The 15,658-nt window shown below is 38.5% G+C and overlaps 1 protein-coding gene across 4 annotated transcripts in view; it reads right to left on the bottom strand.

The window, feature by feature from the left end:
* Positions 1 to 14,955, bottom strand: part of MANBA (mannosidase beta) — a 99,494-nt gene extending 84,539 nt beyond the window's left edge. For all 4 annotated transcript variants that reach the window (XM_081303403.1, XM_081303404.1, XM_081303405.1 and 1 more), the window contains exon 1: positions 14,654 to 14,955. In XM_081303403.1, coding sequence (XP_081159529.1) covers positions 14,654 to 14,830 — 177 coding nt within the window. In that variant the 5' untranslated portion in view covers positions 14,831 to 14,955. The remainder of the gene's footprint in view (positions 1 to 14,653) is intronic.
* Between the last annotated feature and the right edge of the window lie 703 nt (positions 14,956 to 15,658).

The following is a 15,658-nucleotide window of genomic DNA, read 5'->3' as shown; positions in this document are numbered from 1 at the left end:
AGTTTCATTGGCACTCAGACATGCCTGTGCCTTTACATATTATATACGATTGTTTCATGCTGCAGTGGCAGAGCCAAGTAGAGGTGTCAGAGACCATATGGCCTCCAAAGTAAAAAATGTTTATTATCCAGCACTTTACTGAAAACACTGGCCAACCCTTGCCCAAGACTAGCCTCCTCACATATCTTGATTCAGTTGAGTATCTAGCCCCAAGTCCTCCCTTTCATAATCTCCATATCATTCTTTCCCTACCCATTTTCCACCTTTGACCTTTCATAAAAAGGTTCCCAGGCAGACAGCAGAACAGACAGTAGTAAGTGAAGCTTTTCAGTTTGTCTGTGAACATCACTGTGGCTGCACAGAAGAAAGCTGTGTGGGCACAGAGGGACTCCCCCCGTCATCACGGACAGGGTCAGGGGTTATTAACTTGGGGAATACAACTCCAAATGGAGGAAAAATCAACTTTGTCTAGGTTCCACAAAGGTAAGAGCTAAATGACCCGGTTAGGGTAGCAGTGGCCAGCTGACAGCTGTCCTGGACACCAATCTGTCAGAGGCACTAGAGCATCACTGAGTGTGTGTGTATCAAGATCAAGATAGGAGCAGTCGGCCACAAACTTCTCCTAACTGGAAGAAATGTTTCCATAACCTACAGGAGAAAGAGTAAATAATGAGATTCAATAACAACTGGTAATTATCAAACTGATTTTTCTTTTTTTTTTTTTTTTTTTTTGGTAGCAGGGATTAAATCCAGGGGCACTCAATCATTGAGCCTTTTTATTTATTTATTTATTTATTTATTTATTTTTTTATTTATTTTTTTTTTTTTTGAGATAGGGTCTCACTAAGTTGCTTAGGACCTCACTAAGTTTCTGAGCCTGGCTTTGAACTTGAGATCCTCCTGCCTCAGTGCCCCCGAATCACAGGGATTACAGGCCTCTGCCACCGCACCTGGCTATCAAACTGATTTTTAAGTACTGGTCAATGGTAAGGTTTTATTCTGTTAAAAGGTGTGTGTCAGGCCCAACTAACTTGCCTCTTTTCCTTCTCACCCCACACACAGGACACAGCCTCTCCAATGAATAAACATGGAACAAATATTTAAGGACACAGGTTTGAAGAGGCACTTAATTGTTAACTTAGCCATGTGTCTCTACCAGACCCCTATTTATAACTCTCCATTGTGGACTTAGTCCAATACAGTTAAAAATATCATGAGAAGTAAAGTGTGAGAGCAACTCTGCCACAACCCCTCAACACGACAGGCCCAGGGCTGGCTGGCCATCTGGCTGACAAACCTCAAGTCCCCATCCTATCTTCCAGGTCCTCGGAGGAAGCTGCATGTTCAGTTCAAGAGGGCAATCTTTCTAGGTACATTTTTTCATATACAAACAGAATTTACAGGTTAAAATGTTTCTCTGACTTGAGAGAACCCAATCTGAGAAATCTGCATACTGTATAATTGCAAATACATGACATTTTTCAACAAAAATCTGTCTGGGACTGAGCTCCTGCCCTAGGCCCCAACAGACCAGACCAGACCAGACCAAAATGGCATCACTCATGGGAAATGCCATATAATCAAACAAACTTTAAGAAAGCAGGTAGATCCCCAAACAGACCAGGTTTTTCTAAAAACAGGGTATCCCGGTTCATGGAATTTAGCGTAATAAAGAAGTCCTCTCTGCTTTAACTCTTAAAAGAAAAGGAACCCAACATGTTTTTTTTTTCTATTATCTGTTTGCCTGTTGCCATCTTAAAACCTCCTACTGTTCCGCCAATGAGTGGGAGGTCTCATTCCTTTTTAGAGAATGGAGGTGGTTCTGGTTCATAAATTGTGAATAAAAGCTCACTGAACCTTTAAATTTGTTGTCATAATTTTGTCTTTTAACACAGAAAAGGCAAAACTACAAGAGAGGGTAAAAGGATCAGTGGCTGCCAAGGGCTGAAAGGGAAGGAGGGATGAATAGTTGGAACACAGAGGATGTTTAAGCAGTGAAACTATTCTGTGTCGTTCTATAGAGGTGTATATGTGCCATTATACATTTGTCCTAATCCACTGACTGTACAACCAAAAGTGAGCCCAGATGCAAAGTGTGGACCTTGGTTGATAATGACGTTTCAGTGTTGGTGCATTGATTGTAACAAATGCACCACTTTGTATCACTCTGGTGGGGAATGTCCATAGGAGGGAAGCTGTGCTGGTGTGGTACAGGGAACACTCTGTACTTTCCATTCAATTTTGCTCATGATCTATAACTGCTCTATAAAAGATATTCTATTACAAATTTTGTTCTTACTAATGAAAAATACCATATAAAACAGTTTCAAAGGCTTAGATTACATTTGTAGTAACTACTCCAAATGTTAATCAACCAACTTAATTTAGTTCCAGATTGATCCAACCTCCTAGAATCATATTAAAATTCTGAGTGCTATTTAAAGCAAACAGCAGCTCAGTGTTAACTTTTAATACTGAGGACCCAGGTATATCACCCAGCTATTAAGCAAACCCATGAACCCTAAGACCAATAACAGTATTATTGCTGACCATGTACTGTATATCACCCTCCAAACAGGCACTCATATATTCTTATCTTCATAATAAACACATACGGTAAATATCATTCTACAGAGGAAGAAACTAAAGCTCCAAAAGCTGAAGTGTCTTTCCTGAGGTCCGGTGACCAAGCAAAAAGAAACCAGCTTAGTCTAACACCATTTCTTTGGACTAGATTATATGCTTCATGTCACATTTACTTATACTCTTATGTCAGATGACATCTGCAACATTCATAATCATAGCTAAAAGTTATTGCCTGTGACCCTACTAGGTAGGTACAATTATCATTCCCATATACTCACAAAGAATTCAAGGCTCAAAGGCAAGCAGCAATTAAATTATGGAGCACTGACTCAGACCTAAGAAATCTTTCTCAGAGTCCACACACGTAATCATTACCTAGTAGAGCCATTAGTGTCATAAACACCATCAGTACTTACAATGTCAATGCTATTTATAAAGCAGGAACCATGAGATAAATATGGCATGTGTGTGCCTGAGCTGGTTATTTATAATTGATATTTACCCAACTTACAACATATCAACAAACCATGTATCATCAGAGCAACTAAATGACAGCATTAGTCTCATTTTCTCAGTAAGCTTCTGGCCTCCATTTATTATAGATATATAGACTGGTTATAGATGTACAGACTACTTAACCAGGTATAGATATTCCTCCCAAATTCTGCTTTCTCCCAAAGTCTGACATACATTCACATATAACTAGCTCAAATAAAGAAAGAATTTATAACCATTCCATCTTCTGGGATAATTTGACAAAAATAACAAGCAAATAAATGTTAAGAAAACAAGCAAAACTAAGCAATGTATTAATTAAGATACACAGATATTTGGTAAAACCTTAATTTGTAAAAAGTAAGGAAATAATAATTCAGAATAGTAATATATAGCTTGGATATTTTTAACCCCCTCCCATTATACTGGGGATTGAATGCTCTACCACTGAGCTACATTACATCCCCAAGTTTTTTGTTTGTTTGTTTGTTTGTTTGTTTGTTTGTTTTACTTTGAGACAGGGTTTTGCTAAGTTGCTGAGGGTCTCATTAAGTTGCCCAGGCTAGCCTTGAACTTGTGATCCTCCTGCCTCAGCCTCCCAAATTGCTGGGATTACAGGCATGCACTATTGTGTCTGGCTTAACTTTGATCTTAAAAGCCCCCAAAATGTCCATATGGTATAAAAGCTTGGTCCACAGCATGGCACTATTGGAAGATGGTGGACCCTTTAAGAGGGAGCCTAGTGGGAAGTCTTCTGGTCATTGTGGGTGTGCCCTTGAAGGGGATGGAGGGGAGCTCATCTGCTTTTCTCCTTCCTCTTTTTGGATTCTCATGCATGAGGTGAGTTGATGTGCTCTACCATGCACTGTCACCATGATGTGCACCACAGGCCCAAAACAACAGGACCAATTGTTCATGAGACATCTGCAAAACTGAAAGCCCAAACAAACCTTTTTTCTTTATAAGTTGATTAACTCGGGTACTTTTTATAGTGATGAAAAGCTGACTAACACAGTGGATACCTTTGAGAGAGCAGGCAGTGAGACTGGGGAGAGGCAAATAACTGCAATGTATCAGTGACATGCAGGCTTGTAAGTTGGATATTAGGTACATACTATTCATATCATAAACACATGGCTGGAGATATAATTCAGAAGTACAGTGCTTGTCTAACATGTGCAAGACCCTTGCTCAATCCCCAGTACTGCAAAAAAAAAAAAAAAAAAGAAGAAGAAGGATAAACCTGTGTGCATATAAATTTCCATGAACTACTTAAGTACTATTATAATAAAAAATAAAGAAAGAAAATGCTAGGGTTGGAGTTGTAGCTCAGTGGTAGAGTGCTTACCTAGCATTCATGAAGCCCTAGGTACATTCCACAGCATCACAAAGAGAGAGAGAGAGAGAGAGAGAGAGAGAGAGAGAGAGAGAAAGGAAGGAGGAGATAAACTCTCCAAATATTGGTTATTGTTAGATACGATCTTCAGCTATGATTCTTACTTCAAAAGGTGCGTAGGTACAGCCCACCAGTTAGTCGAAACATTTTGTTCAACCTGAACATTATTCTTTTTCTAAAATCCTTATCTTCATAAATACTGCTTCCATCTAACACCACTCTGAGTAAAAAGGAATTGCAATTCAAGGGGGCTCCTTATTTTTCTGACCAGAGAGACTACAATGTAACAAGGAAAAATAAGACAATTTGCTAAGCCCACTGCTAAGTGCCAAGCATCATGAAAGGGACCTTAAAGAGACGCAGGTAAGTAACTTGATCCCCTCACTACAGCTAACAGCAAGTTCCCAGAAGCTAGAACTCACCAAAGTCTAGAAATAAATGCCGGGAAGGATTTTTTTTTTAATTGGGAATTTTTATTAGATATTTGATATACTTTTAAAAAATTAATTAATTTTTTATTTATTTTACAGGTAAATGGATGTACTTGAAGCATATCATCCTAAGTAAGGTAAGCCAATTCCAAAAACCAAAGGCCAAATGTTTTCTCTGATAAGTAAAAGGGGTGTGGGGCGGAAAGGGAAGAATGGAGGAACTTTGGATTGGGCAGAGGGTAGGGAAGGAAGGGGAGGGGTTGGGGTAGGGGAAAGATGGTGGAAGGACTCTTTTTTTTTAAATTTTTAATATTTATTTTTTTAGTTTTCGGCGGACACAACATCTTTGTTTGTATGTGGTGCTGAGGGTCAACTTGGGCCGCATGCGCGCGCTACCACTTGAGCCACATCCCCAGCCCGGTGGAAGGATTCTTAACCAATAGGAGGGTAAGAACAGGAGACCATACTTGCTCAGGGAGTGAGTTGGACAGTTGAAGAGTTCCACAGGGATGGTTGCTGCCTCTGAAATGAAGAGGTGATGGGTGGAAGAGGCAGTGAGATGGTCATTTTTTAATACATTTGTGCCCCAACTCAACCCTGGTACTTGTAGACCTTGTGAAGCTCATAAAGCACCTGTGTACCTCTGTTTTCTCAGATCCTGAATGGAAGTAGTAACTGTACCTACATGCCTCACAGATCACTACATAAGAGGATAAGAGATCATTTTGAAAAGTGCTTAGAATCATTCTTGGCTCCCAGTGAGCACTCAATAATGAGAGCTGTCGTTTCTATTGTATGTACTGATCTGAAATGATTTCTAAGATTTATCAAATCAAAAGTCAATATAAAGTACAGATATACAATGCCATTATTTGTGGAGGGAAACAGATAAGTCTATAGATGATATATATATGTCATATGTTTATCCAGAAGAATACATAAGATACCGATTATTTCTCTGGAAGGAACTGATGAACTAGAAGGCAGTAATAGAAGTCTTGCTTTCATTAAATATCCTACTTTTAAAAGTTTTTACCATTTATATGCTCTATTTATTTCCAAAAGTCATTAAAATTAACTTATTTTTTGGAAAAAAACAATGTTAAGGTGATAGCAGTAGAATTGACTAGGATAAAATGGTTATAAAATGTTGTAGGTGGTAAGGTGATGTAGGTTGGATCACAAAATCTAGTACCTGATAATATGAGAAGAAATAAAAATAAAAATGGCACCAAGATTCTGGGTCTAGTTCACTAAGAAAATACTCATGCTTTTATTAGAGATAGGTACAATAAGAGAAATTAAAGATTGAGATCACTTCACTTCACTCTGTCTTCCCAGAAACTGATATTATGAATTTATAACCATTTCTGTTTAAATTTAGCATAATATTGCATGCAGTCATTAGCTAATTTATCTCCACAATGTCACACATGGTTTAAGCAGTCAAACTTTTAGAATAAAACATATGGATCATTAAATGAGTCCTTTTCCTAGACAATTTTGAGATCATTTCCCATCATAAAATGATCAAAGAGATTCAGATATATTTAGTTTCATATACCATGAAGACATTCAGGTGAAAATGGAACAGAATTTCTCACTGGAAACCAGGAAAGAAGAGTGACAGAAGCAATATGTGGATTAATCCTCAGGCAATAGTTGCATTTACTAAAAATTTTAGCAAATGGGATGCTTTGGGTGGCAAATTTTGAACAATAGTATATTGTGTTTTGTCACAATTTTCATTTGGGCATTTTAAAATTAAAACAATGATTGTTTTCTTAGCTAACTATTTTTTATTTGATCTTTTTGGATATACATGACAGTAGAGTATATTTAAATTATTCTAATTAGGATCCCATTTTTTTTTTTTTTTTTTTTTTTTTTTTTGGTACTGGGGATTGATCTCAGGGGCACTCAACCACTGAAGCACATCCCTAGCCCTGTTTTGTATTTTATTTATTAGAGACAGGGTCTCACTAAGTTGCTTAGCACTTCACTTTTGCTGAGGCTGGCTTTGAACTCACAAAGCCTCTGGAGCCACTGGGATTACAGGCTGTGCCACCATGCCCAGCTAGGATCCCATTCTTGTGGTTGTACGTGTGGAGTTTCATTGTTGATGTATTCATATATGAACATAGGAAAATTATGTCCAGTTCATCCTACTGTCTTTCCTATTCCCATCCCTCCTCCCTTTCCTTCATTCCCCTTTGTCAAATCCACTGAACTTCTATTCTTCCTTGGCCCCCCGCCTTACTGGGTGGCTATTTACTCTTTCTGCCAATAGGCACCATGATAGGTGAAAAGAAATATGGGTTTGAATCACTGCTCCATCATTTATGAAATGGATGATCTTGGGCAATAACTTCTCTTGTGAGGCTTTGTGTATCCTTCCCATGGGGTTATTGTGGAAATTACAAGAACAATTGTACTGAAAGAGCCCAGAAAAGTGTATCAAACATGTAAGACGTCAAATAAATATTACATGAAAATGAATTTTGTAGCCTATGTTGATTATATACACTTACATGTGATAAAGACCAACAACTACCCCACCTAAAAATTCTACCTTAGATGGTCCTTTGATTCCCAGTGCTGGGTCAAATTAAGTCAATCTTCCCATTGTCCAAACATACCCTGTGTGGCATCAAATGTGGAAGTATGTGACAAGGTTTAAGAATCAGATTTTTTAAAAAAATACCTTTTTAAAATAAAAAATGAGGGCTTAGAGACCTCATAATTCTGTCTTCCCAGAAACTGATATTATGAATTTACAACTATTTCTGTTTAAATTTAGCATAATATTGCATGCAGTCATTAGCTAATTTATCTCCACAATGTCACACATGGTTTAAGCAGTCAAACTTTTAGAGGAAAACATATGGATCATTAAATGAGTCCTTTTCCTAAACAATTTTGAGATAATTTCCCATCATAAAATGATCAAATAAAGACATTCCATTTGTAGTGCCTAAGACCTATGTGGATGGTTAGTCTGATACCTAGGAAAGTATCTTCTGTTTTCAGAATGAATTTATGTTTAGTCATTTTGGACCATAATTATGAGCCTTCCTACTATGAAACACATCAAAATATTCCATAGGTGAAAATGGTATTGTAATTATGTTTTTAATAAGAAAGTCCTTACCTTTAAAAAGCCAAGCCGAAATATTTGTGGATGGAATAACATGTCTGAAAGTGCTTCAAAATAATAAGTAGTAGTGTAGTGGGTGGGAGAAGAAACAAAATTAGCCATAAATTGATAATTATTGAAGCCAGGTAACAGATAAAGGGAAATTCACTTTGCTATTTCTATTTTGGCATCTCTTTGAAATTTACTGTAAGTTTAAAAAATATTCACATGGAATGCTAGGTTCCGTGACACACACCTGTAATCCCAGTGGCTTGGGAGGCTGAGACAAGGAGGATCGTGAGTTCAAAGCCAGCCTCAGCAATGGCAAGGTGCTTAGCAACTCAGGGAGCTCCTGCCCATAAATAAAATACAAAATAGGGCTGGGATGTGGCTCAGTGATTGAGTGCCCCTGAGTTCAATCCCCAGTATCAAAAAAAAAAAAAAAGTTCACTTTGTGATTTGTTTCACTTCCTTCAAATATAATTAATATAATTAATTTAAACATATATATGTACTCAAATGGAAATTTCTTCTTTGCAACTTAAAAGAATATAAAAATGTACATTAATCCACTCTTATGTACATGTTATTAGAATGTATTTATGAATGATAACCTGCAGATTAAGGCCTCTCAGCAGAATGATTAAAACTATTAATCACATGTGTTGCTCCTATGATATGATATTATGGCTTATATTTTATATATTTGTCTGTTTAAAAATGTCCTTCTTTAGTCATTTTTCCAAATTACATGAGAAGAATATATGGTAATAGTAAGCTTTAGAGAAAAAATATCTGGTACCCATCCCTTTTTAACATGTGTATACTTATAAATTTATGATATATTTTCTTCTATTTTTTAAGTGTATATATTTGAGGAAAGTACATCTTTATAATGGGGCCCAGGTGGTTACTGAAAACTCTTTTGGATTTATATTTATAAACACAGACACAGAAAGATATTCATCATATATTTTAAATGAAAAAAAACAGCTTACAAAACCATCTTAGACACTTTCTTCATTTTTCTATTATTGTATATACTTACAGAATATCTGGAAAGATAAACTGTAAACATTTTATAATGGTTTTGTTTTACAATGTACTTTTCTTTTCTTCTTCTTCTTTATATTTTATTTTATTTTATTTTATTTATTTATTTTTAATACTGGGAATTAAACCCAGGGGCACTTAACCACTGAGTTGCATTCCCAGCTCTTTTCATCTTTTTATTTTGAGACAGGGTCTCAGTTGCTAGGGTATTACTAAGTTGCTGAAGCTGGCTTTGAACATGTGATCCTTCTGCATCATCCAATCAAGCCACTGGGAACGACATTAATTTTTTGCATAGTAAAGATTAAATGTTTATAATTCTTTTTAAAAGATTAAAAGAGAAGGAATAAGAAAATTACATCAGTGTATGAGAATTTGGTACATAATAAAATTAACACTTTAGTGAATGAAAGAGAAATTGTTCAAATCATGGGATATGAACAACTTATTAACCATTTAAAAATCAATATATCAGATTTTTATATATAGAAGAAAAACCATACAAATAAGCATACTATCTTTTATGGTTTGTATGTGATTTGTTTTCCAAAGGTTCCTGTGTGTAAGTTTGGATGTTGGGAGGTGGTGGGTCCTTTAAGAGATGGGGCCTGGTGGGAGGTTCTTATTGGCCCCTGCCCTTATGCTCTCCCCCCTCACACAGGCTGCCCTGTGATGCCATCTGCAGTGATGTAACATAGCCAACAGGACTTCTGCAGAGCTAGCAAATGCTGTTTGGACTTCAGCCTCCAAAACTGTTAGCTAAGTAAACACTATCTTTTCTGTATTAAGTACCCAGTCTCAGTTCTTCTTTATAATAATGGAAAATTGACTAATACACTGACCAAAGTAACAATCAAAAAAGAATAAAATTAAAATATTTCTATAGGGCTGGGGCTGTAGTTCAGTGGCAGAGTGCTTGCCTAGCCCATGTGAGGCACTAGGTTTGATCCTTAGAGCACCACAAATAAAATAAAAGCATTCTATCCATATATAACTACATTTTTTTTAAATACATCTATATAAAACTTAGAAACAGCTACATGAAAAATATATCATTAATACATGGGAAATCTTTGAAAATACGTAACATGTAAAAAGACCTTAAAGTTTGTATTTAAAAAGATGATAAACAAAGAACATGAATAACCCCCAAATGACTAGCAAACATAGTCAATAAACACATCAAAAGTATTTAACCTCACTAAAAGGTAAATTGGGTTTTGTTGTTCTAATTAGTTACATGTGATAGTAGAAAGCATTTTGACACATCATATATAAACGGAGTTATCACTTCTCATTCTTCTGGTTGTACATGATGTGGAGTTACACTGGTCATGTAATCATGTATGCACATAGGTTAATGTCCCATTCATTCTACAATCATTCTTACCCCCATACTCCCTCCCCTCCTTTCACTCCTCTGGGCGTAAACCAAAGTACCTAATCCAAAGTACCTCTTCCCTAGCCCCACCCCTTTATCAGAGAAAACAGGTAAACTGGTTTTGTTGTTACTGTTTCTTTTAACTAATATTCAAAGCTAGCACCTAAAATAAGCAATCTGATAAAATGATTATGGGAGTGTACCATTAGTTTAGTTTTATGATGAACAACTTAGAAGAGCATACAAAAACTTTAAAACTGCATTCTCTTTGAATTAGCTATTCTTTTTCTAAATATTTGTCTAAGAAAATAAGGCTATATACTAAAATTTAGTTTAAAGGATAGTTCCCTATAAACAGAAAAAGATGGAGTCAGCTCTAACCATCCAATAATAAGTGACGGATTACAGATGAAGGTAAATGAGTACAGTGGAAGAAAAGAGTCATTAAGCATGGTTTGTAGAAATATGCTTACTAAATATAAGAGTATCACAAAATACTAAATATAAAAAGTTGCTAAACCATATGTTTAAATACTTATAAATGTGTAGGTATAGAAAAGTTCTGAATAGATATAATATCTTTTTTAAGCAACATTCTCTCTCTCTTTCTCTCTCTCTCTCTCTCTCTCTCTCTCTCTCTCTCTCTCTCTCTTAGTTTTAATGCCTTTATTTATATGCAGTGCTGAGAATCGAACCCAGTGCCTCATACATGCTAAGCAAGTGCTCTACCACTGAGCCACAACCCTAGCCCAATACTAATATTTATTAATTCAGATTATGAACTTATTATCTCCAATTGACACTGAATAACATGGACATAATATCTTTTTAAATTTTAATAGTGGTTATCTTTGGAAGTCAGGTTTACAACTTTTTATTATTATTATTTATATCTTCCAGTTTGGGCACACTAAAAATACCTTTTAAAAAATAATATTTTCAAAATTTATACAAGTGAGAAATTGCACAGGAAAGCTGAGAACATTCCTAACAAAAGAGTCCCCTTATCTATGCACTTCTCATATTATATAGCAATTTGTTAGGTTTCTGCCTCAGTAAATTCTCACAAAATAGAAACTCGAGTCTTGTTCATTTCTTTGCTACTTCTAATGCCTATTATTGCATGACATAATAGGCCAAATAAATAATAGGGAGGCAATCTCTCCAAGATACCTGTTGAGCTCAGAAAACCATACCCCAAAATAGAACTAAGGTCTATCTGACCTTTAACACCTACTCTCACCCCTCAAACCTCAACTCTCCCCCCATCTCTCCTCCTCTTTGCCTCCCAAAGTGCAGGAAGGGGCTTTTTCTAAAGTTCCCCTGTGCCATCCTTAAATAACAGGGGATAGTAAAACACCATGTCACTGACTGGCCCTTTCTATTCCTAAATATCTAGCCAAGTCAAGGAAACTAAGACAGAGAGTCTGAAAGAAATGTCCAGATACATATTATCTGTTTTTTGTTTTTTTTTTTTTAATAGTGCTAGGGATTGAATCCAGGGTCTGGTGCATGTGAGGCAAGCCCTCTTCCACTGAGTCCCATCCCCAGATAATACATTTTCTTGAAGGACACTGACTCTCATGTATGCTGGGAATTAGGACAAAGTTTAATGTTATCTGTAGAGAGCTACCTTTCTTGAAGGCACACCAAGTTCCTTGGGATGTTGCTAATATAATAGGACAAAGCAAGCTAAGGTGATGCTTCTTCTGTAACCTAAACTATAAAACTCTCTTCCTGCAATAACGGAACAAATCAGAGCATTATGGAGAGGGAAGTGCTTGTCCAGGAAGCTGGCCCTGGATGAAGCATCCTGAGGTATAGAGGCGCACAGCTTTCTGGGGAGGTGTAGGAGGCACTGCATGGAGCAGAGGTATACCTGTCTAGCCCATTGCAACTGGAATTCCTGGTGAAACACCTGTCTATCCTATTGCCACTGGTGAACATCTGGCTGTCCAGCCTGTCACCACTGGACTTCCCTTGTAAACATTTCTCAATAAACACTATACATCATATCCCACCTCCAGGTGTCCTCCTTGGTTTCTTGGCTTCTATCCCACTTGCCTAGCTGGTGGTAAACATTACATTCCCCTATCTACCTAAAAGCTGGATCCCCCAAAAGATTAACTAGAAAGAAAAAAAGGCTAGAATTGACACCATATTCAAAGCCCAAGCAAACTTCCCACTGGACTACTGTTTGTTATTTGGGCCTATTCATCTTCCCTAAAATCATTTACTCTTTCTTTAAAATGGCCTTACAACCTTCACTTCCCTCTCCCCTGTGAAGTAGGTATTTAAGCTTCAACCATCTGACCCTCCTTTGAATTTCCTATTTTGTATGGTTCCTTTATTCTTGCATTTTCAAATTCATATGCCTTTTCTCCTATTAATCTGCCCATTGTCAATCTACTTTGTACAATCAAATTATTGAATCCCCAGGGAGTGGAAAGAAAGTTCCTTTTATACCTCCACACCTAAGGTTGAGCTTTTATCAGGAAACCCAAACAATCACCTATGAAACAGGCCAAGTTGGTCACAATGCCTCTCAGTAATGAAAATTTCATTTAGCCAGCAGCTTAGATTAAAAAAAAAAAAATCCTGAAGTTTTCCTTGACTCCTCTTTTCTCTCTCTTCTTACATCCAATCCATCAACAAACCCAAGTGAGCAATTCCTGTCTGTTCTACAGTCAAGTTGGGCTCTCGAATTTTCCACTGGTTTAAGTCTACTACTAAAACAAAGCAAACAGAGACCCTGCAGACAAACATAGGCATTCTCAAAGCAGGTATAATTAAGCCACAGGTACCAAGGTTAGCTATGGTCCATGTCACAGTACTTTATTAACTAAAAATAAAGTACTTAAGCTGGAGAATGATTTCCCTAAGAACATTCTGGACAGTCTCATTATTACAACATTCACATCCTTTCTGAAATACACCTGAAGCAGGTGAGTACTAACAAGTACCAGATCATACATTTTACTGCCATTGAAGTAAACTTATAATGATACTATACTCCTCATGACCCGAAAAGGCATGATTAAAAAAAAAAAAAACACCTTAAAAGTAAGCAAAATAGAGTATAGAATCTAGACTATGAAGTTGGGTCCAACTTGAATTAGAATTCCATTTCTATCAACTTCGTTGCTGTGTGATCCTGGGCCTGTTCTCTAATTTCTTCTAAGATAGGTAACTCCATATCATCCATAAAACCCAGGTAAGAACACCTACTTACTAGAATTGTTCTAAGGATTGGGACGTGGGTGGCAACTATAATAGCATCAAGTACATGGTGCCCTGAGCAAAGACAAGATGTGAGAAAACAATAAAAAGTAATTGAACAACAAGCTGTGGAAGATGAATATCTGTTTGCAAACCCAGATGCCCAGGCTGCCAAATAGAAAACATCCCTCCAAGGAGTCTGTTTAACAGAGTTAGCTGGAGAATCTATTATGCGATGGGGACCTACACACGTGCAGCACACATGCACGCACACATACACCCCACATGCCTGCCACATTCCCTCATAGAACAGTCATCTTAAAATTTATTTTAGGCTTTAAGGCTAGGGGTGTAGCTCAGCTGGAGAGTGCATCCTTAGCATGTGCAAGGGCTCTAGTACCACCAGCCCCCATCCAAAATAATTAGAATGTATACTAGCACTGACAAACCCAGTTTTATTTTTGTAGGTCTCATTCTCCTCAACCTATGCGCTGTTATCAATCCCAAATCTGACTTTCTGTAGCCTAAAAGCAAAAATGAAAACCTGAGACATTACTTGATAAAATCTTAGTTAACTAAAGGCTATTTGTCCCCTGCAGCACCCAGGTAGTTTGAATAGTCATCTCCCACCTTAAGCTTGTCAGTGACATGTCCTTTGTATAGCGCTTCTGTGGAAACTATGTCAATAAGTAAACCTCGAATAGAAATATTGTTTTCTCAATCTAAACTTCATCTTTCCTGAGTTACTGATCTCCCAGCTTGGGTCGGTCAGTCTCCATCTAGACTGCACCCCACTGCCCGGGTATCCCCGACCCTCGTCCCGCCTCCCAGACCACAAGATGCAAAGAGGAAGTTATGTGCCAAACCGACGAGAACGGCCAGGCTCGGGGGCTGCAGGCGGTCCCGGGCCCCTCGAACCACTCGGGGAAGGAGGGCGCAGATTCCGCACACTGTACCTGGATAAAGCCCTGCTGGAACAAGGTGCTGTGCACGCAGCCGGGGACCGTCCCCAACAGATCCAGCGAGCCGTTCCCGTTGCGGATCCTCCAGCTTCCTCCTAAGCTGTAGCTGAGCGCCCCGGAAGTAGAGCCCGCCCCGCACAGCGCGAGCAGCAGGAGCAGGTGGAGGCGCATCTCGGCTGCTGGAGCCCCGGGACCAAGAAGGTCGGATTCTTAGCTTCAGGGAAGCCGCTGCGAAGCCACCCGTCAGTCTTGCTGAAATACCCAGGCTTTAGCCGTCCCACCCCGGGGCCCCGGCCCCGCCCCCAGGAGCCGGCCCCGCCCCAGGTCAGCGGGGCGCTCTCTCCTTCAGGCCAGGGACGCAGAGGCCCGGTCCGCTGAGCAGAAACCCAGGCTTCGCAGGAGCGGGAACTTCGGCCTTCGTTAACGGTTCTACACAGGGGGATCTCTGCGGCTTGCGTCCTCCTTTAGAGTTTCTTCCCGCTTCCCCGGTATGTGTGGCGGAAGGCAAGAATGTTGTACGATAATTGAGACACACACATCCCTGGGAACAAAGTGGCACAAAGTCTATGGGAGATCAGGGATGGACAATATGTGGAGAACGCATGTAGAGAGGAGCCTCACATCTACAAAGGACAGAAAAAGGAGACTTCCCACCGCTTCCTTTCCCCATAATGTGCACAGACCTTTGTCCACGCTTCAGGGGATTGTCTGGCAGTAGACAATCCCACCTCCTGCAGCTTGTCCCTTGGGTCTCAGAGCATATACCCCACTCTAATTTAAAGAGTGAACAAGTGCTAACAGTATATCATTTGTAAGGTAGTTTTTGAGGACTTGAGAAAATTTGTCTGTTGCACATAGCACAGGGCCTGATGCAGAAAAAGCACAGCATGTTGGATATTGTTATTAGTGGCCTATGTCCTATGTTTCAGAAAGCCCCACCAAGGAGGCTTCCGGAAAGACGTGTAGGTGAGTTTAAATTTCCCTGCCCTCACTACCTGT

The sequence above is a fragment of the Spermophilus citellus genome, assembly GCF_964194105.1.
Source record: "Spermophilus citellus genome assembly, chromosome: 8".
In the NCBI taxonomy this organism is placed as follows: Eukaryota; Metazoa; Chordata; class Mammalia; order Rodentia; family Sciuridae; genus Spermophilus; species Spermophilus citellus.
Note: the sequence above shows the minus strand (reverse complement) of the source record. Positions and strands in the feature narration are given on the sequence as shown.